Source organism: Malurus melanocephalus, unplaced genomic scaffold (assembly GCF_030028575.1).
Source record: "Malurus melanocephalus ecotype Western Australia unplaced genomic scaffold, MMel_1.1 scaffold_249, whole genome shotgun sequence".
In the NCBI taxonomy this organism is placed as follows: domain Eukaryota; kingdom Metazoa; phylum Chordata; class Aves; order Passeriformes; family Maluridae; genus Malurus; species Malurus melanocephalus.
Window position 1 is genome coordinate 921,787 of NW_026623481.1, and position 13,104 is coordinate 934,890.

General features: G+C 42.4%; 1 protein-coding gene across 3 annotated transcripts; it reads right to left on the minus strand.

The window, feature by feature from the left end:
* Positions 1-2,845: 2,845 nt before the first annotated feature.
* Positions 2,846-11,859, minus strand: ENPP5 (ectonucleotide pyrophosphatase/phosphodiesterase family member 5). Of its 3 annotated transcripts, none has more exons than XM_057375437.1 (4): positions 11,777-11,859; positions 9,078-9,947; positions 5,811-5,987; positions 2,846-4,495 (listed from the first exon to the last, which is right to left on the minus strand). In XM_057375437.1, exons 2-4 carry the CDS (start codon positions 9,940-9,942, stop codon positions 4,125-4,127), a joined length of 1,413 nt encoding a protein of 470 aa, XP_057231420.1. In that variant the 5' UTR covers positions 9,943-9,947; positions 11,777-11,859; the 3' UTR covers positions 2,846-4,124. The 3 variants fall into 3 exon arrangements, with proteins under 3 accessions (XP_057231420.1, XP_057231419.1, XP_057231421.1); XM_057375436.1 differs by having other exon boundaries at positions 9,078-10,757; positions 11,777-11,857; XM_057375438.1 differs by lacking the exon at positions 11,777-11,859 and adding an exon at positions 11,574-11,715.
* Between the last annotated feature and the right edge of the window lie 1,245 nt (positions 11,860-13,104).

The following is a 13,104-nucleotide window of genomic DNA, read 5'->3' on the forward strand; positions in this document are numbered from 1 at the left end:
CAAAAAAAAACAGTAGTGGAGGTTTGTTAATAGGATTCAGATTAGGATTTCGTTATGGAAAGGCTGATAGCAATACAGAATTTACCATTTTCATGTGCTTGCAACAATTTTTATAGTTTACCATCTAATAAATGCTTACATCACCTTTACTGTGGGGACAGACATGCCATAAAAGGTTTGTACAGCAGCACAGATATGGTCAACATTGCATCTGTGGCCATTATTCAAGCAGGGAAGAAGACTGGGAAGTAAGCCTGTTAGATTTCCATTTTACAAAACAATACTGCATATTTGTCCTTCTACATGCAGGTCAAGGTTGTTCACACTTTGACAGGAGTCCCTGTCCCTGCCCATGRTATTGAAATGAGCTGACCTTTAAGGTGCCTTCCAACCTAAAAACCATTCTATGATTTAAGAAAAGTCATTTTGCACAGCCCTTCATCTTACAACAGGCTTGGCAGTGCTGGGTTAATGTTAGACTGGATGATCTTAAAAGTCTTTTTCAACCTAAATGATTTCATGAATCTGATTTTTCTGCCCTTTGGTTTGGTTTTTTTTGAGACTGCAATTCTTGTAGCAGCATTACTGCAGCTCTTGACCAAGAAAGTCTGGAAGATTTTTTTAGAAAAAGAAACTGTATTCCCACTATTGGTATCTGATAGCTGTTTTTTCCATATATGGCAGCAAGGTGGGAAACAAGAAGTCTGTTATGTAAGAATCGTGACCTAAAATTCCTAAGTTCTCTCACACTTCCATTTATTTTTAACAAAGGCGTACACTGTGCAGAGTCCAGGGAATATTGGGGATGCACACAAGTTTAGACCATTCTCCYCCAGTCATCTCCCCCCAATTAAAATTTGTTTTCCAGAAGTGTTTTAAATGAATCCAGCACTCCATGCTTGATAGCATTATAGCAAGGATGTATTTTAACTTCAACATTTCCAAACAAGAAGAAACAAAGAAAACACTTGACATCTGTATGCTCCACAGGTAGTAATGAAACGCATCATGCATCATTCTCAGTTTCCAAGCTTAAGTTACAAGCTGTACACAGTGTATTCAAATTTGCTTTCCAATGAACTTGTTCATACATCATAGAAAGTATCATATACAGAGAAACTAAATCCCACATCCTCCCCAACAAAAAGGTGTCTGACAAAATGTCCCATTAGAGAAAAAGTGGCTATTTTTCTCCAGTGATACCATCTGTGCTTTCAATTTCATTAAGCTCACACCCAGCAACTTAAAACAATTGGGCAAATACCCTGAGAAGGAACTGCCCAAGAGGTACCTGCAAATACACCTAAAGGAAATGTTTGTCCCTAAACTGAAACACCCATATGCTACAAGATTCCCTTCATTTCTTTACAAAGTTTCATTTTACCCTSCTAAAGAAGGGCCTCACAGTGCAATACAGAACAATGACATCGACAATTCTCACATTCATGTCCCCAGCCTATTCTGAGTATTATTGTTCCCAAACCCTTTGTTGGGGAAACCTCCTTCTCTTTCCTTGTTCCATGCTTGGGCAGCTAAGTCTAAGTCCCAAATGACTGAACAACACTGACAAACTTTGCCCCTCCTTAAAATCAAGGGCCATTTTGGCTGATGATAGAACAACACTTGCCACAATTAAATTAGGGTTTAAAGAAAAGCTCTGAGATTACAACCCAGTTATTTTTACATCTGCCACAATCACTGCTATGAAATTACTGCAATAAGAAGAGTTTCTAGTAAAGCAGCATGTTCCAAAGTGCACAACTGCAGAAGCTACAAGTGAGGGTTATGGCATTGTTATGACAATTGTCACTGTTATTGCCTTATCAAAGCCTTCTTTTAAAYCTTCCTTTAAACACACACTAAGTTTGTGCTACAATTCATTTTTAAGTTGCAAATAAGCAAGAAACTGTGGACTCAATGCATCATTTTGCTGTGTGCCATCCATTTTTCAGAAGGGATTAGTAACAATTCAGAAGTTCAGGTTTCCTGCTCAGACTTCCCCAATCTCTGAAAACTTCTGTGAACACATTACGGCTGTGGTGGTTCAGCCTGAGCCCCTGCAGCACTCAGTTCTACCTGTGCCAGCACATTCAAATTAAGGCACAGCTAATGGCCAGCTCCACAAAGAACCAGCTTTTCCAACCTTTTCCTTCAGTGTTTTCTTGAGAAAATGGCAATGCAGGGAAACAAGGCAGTTCCCAGCACGGTAACAGCACTGAGTCAGCTGGAGTTCACGGGATTTCATACAATTTCAAATACATCCCCAAATTAAGGGTTGTCTTCCAACAGATCTGCATTTTTCCTGCCTCCCTCTTCAGCTATTATTACAGCTGAACTTTCCGCATATTCCTTAAGTTGGGCTATTTCATTGCCTTCCCTTTGAAGCATTTGMTGCACCCAGATGTGGCCTCTGGAAATGTTCACATCTGTCTGCAAGACACCTTAGTGCTAAGCAAGCATCCCTRCCATCACAGAGGAACCCAAAAGATCTTCATTAAGTCTGGAATTTAGCCCAGCAAAATTAATTTTGCACCCCAACCCTCCCCTTGCAGTACTGACTGTCAGTCACGCCCTCAGTTTGGCAGAGCACATCCAGAGCCAAGGTGTTCCCATCCTTGCTCTCTGCTGGGGGCTGTGGATACAGCCATAAATTGCACTTAAAAATACTCAATCTGTATTTCTGCATGAATTTTGAAAGTTTCTTTCTCCTTCAGGCATTGTATTCAGCAGCAAAGTGCTGAGAAATACTATTACCTCACACAGGGAGAAGGGGAAGTCTGACAATAGATAACTTTTCTCGCTTCAGAACATTTTTCATTAAAACTTTAGTCAGCAGCTTCTCACCACTTTAGTGAGCTCACAAAAACCCCCACAACTATACTAGCAAGAAGATTTATTGCCATACACAAAAAAATGAGAATAATATGTATCTTAGGTGACTCAGACTTAATATTTTTCCCTGACACAGGCTTTCCTCCAGAAAAACAACTCCAGTTTTATACCTTTTTTTTAATTATTAAAGTGTGCTTTTTCAGATTTAAGAATGTATATGGCTTAYGGTTTATACAGCTGCCCCTTAAACTGCATGTGTAGTCCTGATCACCCCATTCCAAGACCCACCCAGACAGAGCACAAGACACAAGTCAAACTCACAGTTAACTCACAGTCTCCAGCAGCAGATCAGATGCACAGCCAGGGATAAGCCTGACAGCACTCTGAAACCAGCCTGAACATCCATCTTCCTTAACTTATCCACCTCCTTTGTACCACAGAAACAGAAAAGACTCCATTTGGATATACAGGTTCAGTGCTTGTGCGTGTCTTTATCCTGTCAGCTGCATGGAACTCCTAGAAAATTTAGTGCAGTGTACAAGAAGTACAAAAAGTATAGACCTACATTTACCTAAAATCATACCTAAAGTGGTAAAGACCTATATTTATCCAAATAATTTTTAAAAAAAAACAAGAATCAAGCAGTTTAATGCTGATTGTTAAAGGCAATACCACTTAGATTCATATTTTGGGGCTACAATTAACACAGTAGTTTGAAGAAATATATCTAACTCTAAACTAAAGAYACTTATCACTGCATGACCTAGCTGAATAATAATGTTTTTTTTCCTTCACCAAGTTATTTTTTCCCACCAAGTTATCTGTAAYGGTGATTCATGCAAAAGCGTCCTTGGGCAGGGAAGAAAAAAACAAGTTTTATACCATTCAGTGACTTGTTAGAAACAAAGAGACTCAAAAAACCTCAAAAAGAATAAAAGAAAAAAAAAGGGTGGGAAACTAAATCACCATTTAACAGTCTGTGAAGTACACCCCAGTTGATGTTATTTCTCTAAAAATAGCCATAATAAGGTATTYGAGGTCTATTGTCACTACAGGTCTAATAGACATAGAGCTTTCCAGGTTTACCTAGAGTATCCTGGAAGATGAAGTGGCTGCAGGGTGAAACAGGAACATGCTCTCTCTCTGCATACCTGGTCTCTACATGCCCCAGAGTACCAATGGATCAGCATCCATCTCTTTTCACTCCTCATATTTATGCTGATCCACCTCCATTGTTTATTTTCTTTGTATAGGCTTATTTTAAGCCTCACACAGGAAATAATCCCAAGTTATTAATCTTGCAGCAGTGGCTGGGCAGCTTCAGTGTGTCGGATTTGCATGGAATTTGCTTGTGCGAGGACAAAATGCTTAACAAAAACTGCAGTGAAAACCAAAACAAGCAAGCTRCCCAGGAAGACTCCTACAACAGTGGAGTAGGTGTCTGTTCCACGGGCTCCAGGAACTTCTTCAGCAAGTAAATCCTTCACAGCATTGAAGGAACCATTGTTGGGCAGTGGGCTGATACCAAGCACATGGCACAGTAAGGGGTACAAGTCTGTAGCATTCATGAATTCTTTGGTGGTGTTCTTTCGGAAAGCAGGCCCGACTGCCAAAAAAAGAGGATGCATTTCTGGTACAGCGTTGTCATATCCGTGATTACCGACTAGAAATAAAAGAGATAAAGGTCAATATCCTGAAGCTGCAGAACAAGCACTGAACCTTTTCCTAGAACCAGGAGAATGCAGAAAAGGCACAGCCATCAGTTATCCTTAAAGAGGTTTATAAGAATTATTTTGATTGACAGCACAAATGTCTCCCAGCAAATACCAAGTCTCAGAGCTACGAAGAGCAAAACCTGAAAAACCCACAATGGAGAGCACTATTTGACACAGGGAAAACAAAGGTGAATTCATAGGGCAGTAACAGCATTGTCAATGGAATGCTATCTATGCACACCCAATTTTCATTGATTTTTCTCAAGGAAAATCTCCAATTTTGCAACTGGTTTGGATCTCTTAGAGAAAATTAAAAAGAACATGTAGAATCTGACACTTTGACATTTTCTCCAGTTTTGTACACTATCAATTCCTCAAGAAGGAAAAATACCTCAGTAGTGGGTGTCCAGTGCTCATTCCTGACAGGGACATKAAAAACTGGGAACATGTCAAACACAGGCAAAAGAAGCTGCTCTCAGCAGCTACTGAAAAACTTGCTAAGTCTTACTGGTAATGCTCTTCAGGTTCATAACGAGCAGGAAATTTTAAAAGGTTCGCAATTAGAAATGTAAGAACTGACCACGCAACACCTGTATTTTTCCTCCTAAGTAACCAAAAAGTTACAGCTCACTTTCTACCCTAGGACACCATCCTACCTATAACAAATCTCAAAACCGAAGGTGAGAAACTCAGAAGTGGTGGGTTTTTTATTCCTCCAAATCACCTAGGATGTCTTTTTTTTTCCACTAAGGCAAATGAAAATCACTGGTGTGCAGTAACACAATATCAGAAAACTCTTCGTAGTAATAGACGGAGCTAAGTGTAGCATCTACACAAGCTGAGGACTTTCAGAAAATTGTCTATTTCTGACCCAGCCCTTTTCCAGTAAGTAATACATGATAAAATAACCCTATTCACCTGCTACTCAACAAATTCAGTTACAACTTTCTTTTTTAATCTCTCAGGAAGTGGTTGGTGGTTTGCTACATTCTGAAAGACCTCAAGTATGAGGCTGCTAAAACATGTGATTGATCTTATCTCAGTAAGTTTAATATTTAAAAAAACAGTAAGTTCAGATTCTCCACGCCTAACAGGAATGTGCTTCCCATTCCATCAGTAAAAAAAAAATATAAATTCTACACACTTTAGTTTTCTCTCCCAGCCTGAAAAAAAAGAGCATTGGTTGGTACTAGGAGAGAAAGTACCACATAAGGTCCCTGCCTTGAAAGATACAGCAAAACACTATAAAGACAGAATACTTACGTAGAAAACCATCAGTCTTATTATGTACAATTTCCCATCCTTTATCAGCCACTGCTAAGATGGGCTGAATTTTACTGTTGTGTTTGTAATGAAATCTATCTGGAATCTGCTCCTTTTTATATACAGTCATGTTGGGATGAGCGTTGGCCAAAGCTTCATATACTTCATCCAGTTTGCCTTCAAACAAACAAGAGACAAAAGAAAAAAATTAAACATACCAGTATGTTTACTAACTCATCAGTAGTTAAAAGACAGCTGAAAAAAATGGGCAAAATGGACTTCCCTCAGAYGTGAATTATAGCTGTAAGAAACAACATGTGCATGGAAGTTACTGCGAGTAATCCAGAGCCTCAGTCACAGTAAGATCCCCCTCAGCACCAGACTTCACAGCCTGTTCCCAAGCAATAAGTACCTTGCTAATTTTAGAAAAATCCCTCATTTCACAGTTATCAGAATGTAAGATGATAACTTTTCACAGGAATCTGTTAGGAAGCATTCAGTTGTCTCCTGGAAAAGGAACCAAACCTCCTAGCTCTGTCCAAAGCCTGAAAGCGAGAAGACAGCTCCTAAACACGTTCATGATATCATGGCTGCATTCAGGCTCAACTCTGTCTGTCCCCCCAGTTAGCCATGAGTGACACTTTTCATCTATTTTAAAGCAGTTTAATTGTTTCTTGCTTTCCTTTATTATTCAGTTACAGCCAACAGCATGAGCTACTCTTCTGTATTCCCAGTGCCTGCTCTTTTCCCTTCCYTAGTCAGGGAGCACAAACCCTCAAGAACTCTACCAACATCACTGAATAAATAGGCATTTTCCACCCACAATTCTTTAATTGCTTATTCCCAGTTTCTGAGCTTGCCTTTCCAGTAGAAGCCACTGAAGAGCCACAGTTGGACAAGCTGGCTGGAACACCAGCGCACAGAGAGGAGGAACCAGAAAAGACAGCCAAGAATACAAAAGCAAGGTCAGGAATTGACACCTGAACAAATTTCTTCATTCCCACCCTCCACTTCAGGCTAGATTCCTATTGAGGGCGATGCAGTGCACAGAACAGACTCTTGTGAAACACATATCCCTCAGCTCTATGACTTAGGTGAGTACTTTGTGCCACATAGGCAGCTGAGAGCACAGCGAGTGTCTRCAGGCCCCTTTCAGCCTGCCATTTCCAGCACCCATGAAATTTTGAATGGATCTTAGGGAAAAAAATTGAGGAGGAGGTAGYCATTGTTTCTAAAGAAACCATCTTCCTTTTCCCCCTCAGATCCTGGAATCCAGTATAGAAATGCAGAGGGAAAATACATTAATGTATACATTCTGAAGGAAATATGTTAATGTATGTTTTTTATCTCAAACTGGCACAAAGAAAAAGGAATCACTAAATTAAGAAACAAAATAAAGGTCCATATGAGATAGCAAAAGCAAAGATGACAGTTACAGCAACAAGTAGAGGGACTCCAATGTAGTGTTTCTAGGACAGTAGTAAAGTCAATTTCGCTATGTTACTTTTCTATATGGGATGGCAGGGAGGAGAAGCCCCAAATACAGCAAATTTGATTTTACACTAATTATTTGCATGAATATATTTACACTAAATGCAAGAAAAAGGCCAGCATCACCAGCTGTGCTACAGGTACCTTCTTTGTGAACATGTATTGAGTTCCACACACACCCTAATACACCAGCAAATGGCTTTAATCCTTCTCTTGGGGAAGAAATACACATCCARACAGTTAAAAGAAATTGCTGCATTTTTAAGCAATCAAACTTTTTCTCAGTATCTCACTAAGTTTTACCATTCCCTTGGTTTTAGAAAGACAAATGTAATAACAAGAGAAGAATCAGTGTTATGTACTTAAGCATATGTTAGCTCATACCTAAACTGGCAGTGAAGTTCATTGTTTTATAATAAAAAGCACAGCTGGTACCATGAAGTAAAGAATTTCAGCTGTGCCCAAAACTAATTCTTGTTTATTGGTAGTGTAATAAATACCTGAATCTCTGGGCAAAATTGAATCCAAGCTGTTTCTGAAATCCACTGAAATGGCTCTTTTACTATTCCRTCATCTAATTGCTGCAGAGATACTGTTTCTTTTCAGCATTTAGCAGACAGGAGAATCAAGTTACACATCTTAAAGTTGTCATTTACTGCATTTGGGACATTTCAGAACCGAAGTTTACTTTTACAGCCTCTTTATTTGCTAATGAGAACATCTTGGTAAGCCATGTTTGCCTCTATGGGGATGGAGCTCCCAAACTTAGCTGTTTTATCCCCACAAGGASAAACAGCACCCAGCTACAGGGCCTGACTGTGCTTACAGAGCAGAGACCTCAGTTAGAGCACACCCACATTTTAGTCCGAAGTATCTTTCAAATTAAAAATTACAAGAGTCATTTGTTCATGTATGCAAAGGTCACTTAAGTCTGCAAAGCACCCTCCCTACTGAGGTATTAAATACAGAGTGCTATCTAGCCATTAGTGATGCAAATATTACAAAATTCTTAAAAAACATCTTTCCAGAAGGCCACCTTAAAACTCAATTTCCAAATCAGCATTTCTTTTGTGTGGGYAGGAGTGTTATTTTCCAGGTTAACACATTTGCACCAAGCAGTTTACAGCACCTGGTCATCAAAGTAAAGAGCAGATGCATTAGTGACACTGAACATACATCTGACAATTCAGCAACCCCTCAGTGACTGCAACAAGATTTCAGACTTCAATTCCAACATCATTCTTCCCCATCTTTATCACAATAAAAATGGTATGAGTGTAACTGGCTGGCTGTTCAGCATGACAAGGGARAAAACCTCAAGTGAACTACAATAGCTGGCAGCGAATCAAATAGCCARCACAGGCTTTCTTTTTATCAAAGATCCCCATCTGTTCTCAGTTTACTGTTTGAGTTAGAAATATAATTCTTCCACTATGGTTTCAGCATCTTGATGAAAGGCAAGATATGTAACATTCAGGTGTTATCTATCTAGAATGCCACCCAGCCTTGATAATGCCATTAGATTATCTTACTGCTCACAAGGACTAAAGGATCCTTGGCAATATTAGTCAACAGCGAACAGATTTGCTCCCTTTTCTTTTCTCAGATTTAATCCAGGCTTTTGACAGAGCCTAGAAAAAGAACAAGGAGATCCTGCAAGTACTCCTTGTTCAAGGCTGATGTCCTACTGCCATCAGTGCTGCTACCACAAACTCAGTCTATAAAGTCCGGATACTCAAGTACCTCCTCAGGGAATGTTACTGCTGTAGCTCCTACCTTCTTTGGGTAAAATGGCTACTGCAGGAGAGTGGTCGATGACTTTATAYAGCTCTCTGCTCACATACTGATCAAGTTCAATGAGCCTTTCTGAGGATGACTGTGACATTCCATGATCACTTGTGACTATGACATTTATCACACCCCACAGCTTTGCTTTCTTCAGTTCAGCAATAAGATATCCCAGTTTTTTGTCAATGTCACTGATTATTGYTCCCATATGTGGGTTTTCCGGGCCCAGAAAGTGGCCCATCTCATCAGGCTGTTCCCAGTACAGCAGACCAAAGTTTATGGGCTCTTCTGATGTAAACCAGTCAATGAGCTTCGCTACCCTGTCTTCAAAGGGAACAGATTCATTGTAGGGCATATAATGTGTGGGCAAGACTCCATGTATCTTCACATCYGTTCCAGGCCACATAGCAGCACCAGATTTGTGTCCTTCCCTCTGGTTCGTCACCCATATTGGGCTGGCCTCTTCCCAGAATTTGGAGTTGTGGGTGTTCATTTTGTTCAGAGAGAAGGTTTCGTTCAGGACAGGATCGTACATCTCATTGGCGACGATGCCGTGGCTCTCTGCGTAGAGCCCGGTCACCAGGGTGTAGTGGTTGGGGTACGTCTTCGTTATGAACACGTTTGTGACCTGCCTGACGTGCACCCCGTTCTTCATGACATAGTGAAAATTGGGAGTGGGGACTCTGTAGATGTAATCCCACCGAAAGCCATCAAAGGACACCAGCAGCACTCTGGGCTGGGCTGGCTGGAGAGACAATGCACTTTGAAGAAAGAGTAAGAAAATTCCCAAGACTTTCCAATAACTGCTCATGGCTATTCTGGAAGGTGTCTGTCCCATCTTCTGAGGCAACATGGCATCTGTTGAGCAGAGACAGAAGTTATCAAAGTCATAACTTAGTTTAAAGAATGAGTGGGTAAAATATTCCTTATGTATTTATATATTCTAAAATAATATTTTACAAAAGCATGCAGTGACAGGACAAGGGGCAATGGCTTTAAACTGAAAGAAGGCAGGGCTAGATTAGATATTAGGAAGAAATTCTTTACTGTGAGGGGAGTGAGGCCCTGGAACAGGTTTACAGAAGCTGTGGCTTCCCCATCCCTGGAAGTGTTCAAGGCCAGGWTGGACAGGGCTTGGAACAACCTGGGATAGTGGAAGGTGTCCCTGCCCATGACAGGGGGTTGGAYRAGATGATTCCTAAGGTTCCCTCCAAACCAAACCATTCTGTGATTCTAATTCTGATCACAAGACTCACRGATATTGACTACTCCTACTATGACTTGAATTCCTTATTTAACAGTCCTTATTATGCCCTTATCTGAAAAAATATGACACATAATTTCACATTGTATTGGGTTGTGCTCCCTTGACCCAGTTTCCTCCTGTTCTTCCCAAACATCTTGTTTAAAACTCAGCTATCTACTAAAGTAAGATCCCTGTAAGAACCCTCACACAGAACTTCCCTATCTGTAACTGACCTAAAATTTCATGCTAGTATTTCCCATTTCTTGCTCAACAGCATCATTTAACCACAAGACCAGATATTGCTCAGTCCAATCCTGCATGTGGGCAGTACCGATATTCCTCACAGCTCCCTTTGGGATCCCAATTTTCAGCAATCCTCTGGGACTCAGTCACTACTGAAATTCAGCTGGGAAACAGTGCATCTGCAAACAATAAATCCATCTCAATACTCAGAGTACATAAATATCCTAGTGAATATAGGAAATTACAGTCTAACAAGCATTTGAATACCCCTGCAACAATAGAATGGGATCTGCGGCTGCCTCATTCCTGAAAATGTTCAAGGSCAGGTAGGAYAGGGCTTGGAGCAACCTGGGCTGSTAAAAKGTGTCCCTGCCCATGGCAGGGGGYTGGAACAAGACRAGCTTTAATACGGTCCCTTCCAACCTAAACCACTCTGTGATTCTAGGATTCTACGACTTGCAGGCAGTCAAATGTTACACCAAACCTGTGTGTTTCTCAAAATTAAAATCCAGGCCTTGAGTTCTGCTAAGAACAAACTGACACTCTAGAGACATAATTCCCCTTTCAGTAAACAACACAGACCCGAAGGATACAGATTCCCTCAGATCCACCTGATGGGCTACTTCTAACACCTGAAGGACGAAGGGACAACACACTGTTGTATTCATGGGAACCCCAGCTGCCGAATTAGACATAGCTCATAAATTCTCTTTCTGGGGAGGAACAAGTACAGACCGCAGTCCTTTCAAGTAAAATCAAGTCTTTACTTCTGAATTTTAAACAGTTAATGATCTCAACATGATCTACAAATCCATTATTCTAATTCCTTAACGCTTAGTAAATAATARATGATGGGTGGTTTGGTTTTTTTCCAAGGCCTGCTCATACTGTTCTTCCCCRGATACAGCCTAAGCACCTCTATTGAGCCGGGTCTCTGCAGATCTCGGCACCACAAAACCCTGGGGACCCGAGGGGCTCTGGGGGGACGAACCCGCCGTTCTGCCAAGGRCAGGAGCTGCCACACGGACGCACGGACCGACAATACAGACAGAGAAGCGCCCCGGGCCGCGCTCGGCKGCCGCCGGAGCTCAGCACACGCGAATGCCGAGCCCAGGCCGCCATTCCCCACACGCAGCGCCCGCACCCCCCTCAGCCCCGGGCCGGACACCCCCGAGCCCCGGAGCCGCCCCGCCGTTACCTGAGGGGCCGCGGAGCAGCGGCTCCGGCCCGGCCCCGCCCGCAGCGGCCCCGGCGCTGTCACTCAGCGCGTGTGGGGCGGGACCGCGGGGGCGGGCCGGCCGTGAGGGGACACGGAATTACGGAGGCACGGCGTCATTTTGGTCGGGAAGGAGCTGTGAGATCGCGGAGTGTAGCCTGTGACCGAGCTAAACCATGGCCCTCAGAGCCGTGTACAGTCTTTCTTAAATACCGCCAGACAAGAATAATCTCTACCCTGTCCCTGGGCCGCCCTTTCTAATGTCTCAATTATCATATCTSTGAAGAAATTCTSCCTAATGTYCARCCTAAACCTCCTCTGGCTCAGCTTGAGGCTATGTCCTCTCGTCCTGTCSTTGTTCCCTGGGGGCAGAGCCCRGCCCTCACCCGGCTCCACTCTCCTGTCAGGGAGTTGTGGAGAGTGAGAAAATCCCCCCCGAGCTTCCYTTTCTCCAGACTGAGCCCYYYCAGCTCCCTCAGCTGCTCCTTGTGCTCCAGACCCTTCCCCTGCTCCGTTYCCTTCCCTGGACACGCTCCAGCCCCTCAATGTCTTTGTYTTCRTGAGGGGCCCAGAAYTGGACACAGCACCCGAGGTGTGGCCTCAGCAGTGCCCAGCACAGGGGACAGGGGACAGTCACTGCCCTGGYYCTGCTGCCACACCATGGCTGGTACAGCCCAGGTGMCACTGRCCTTCCCACCCACCTGRGCACACCTGGCTCATGTTCAGCTGCTGTCATGTCACCAGCAGCTCAGGACACAGGTGAGGTGACTTCGGGTTGTGTTCGGAGTGAGTACAGCACTTGTGCAGGTGTCAAGAGGGGCAGGTTGTAAGGGTGTTGATGCATGTGTCATAAATTAAATAGAAATTAATAGAAATAGGGCTCAGGCAGGGCTGGCTGGGCTGTGACCCAACTGTAAAAACCAKGAGCAAAATTCATTCTGGATATCTGGAAATGCTTCTTCAGTTAAAAAATAAATAAACAAAAAAAAAAAATCTAACGAACAGTTGTTTTGATTCTGCTGTTTTTCTATCAGCCATTTTCTCCTCTTGTGTTTTGAGGCTCTAAATTTTCTATTTGCTTCCTGGCAGATGTTTTCCCCATCTTGGGATATCCAGACCCACAGCTATGCCCTGGAATGAAGAGAAAAATAAGTTTATCCTTCTTCAGCTTACTAAACTACTGAAGGGGACAAATATCCAAGCTAGGTTTCCCACGTTTCCTAGTTGAAGATCTACACTACATTTGAGTCCAAAGTCTGTGTCCTGTGTACAGACACAAGCCCCACCCCAACTCATGGCAGAGTACAAAA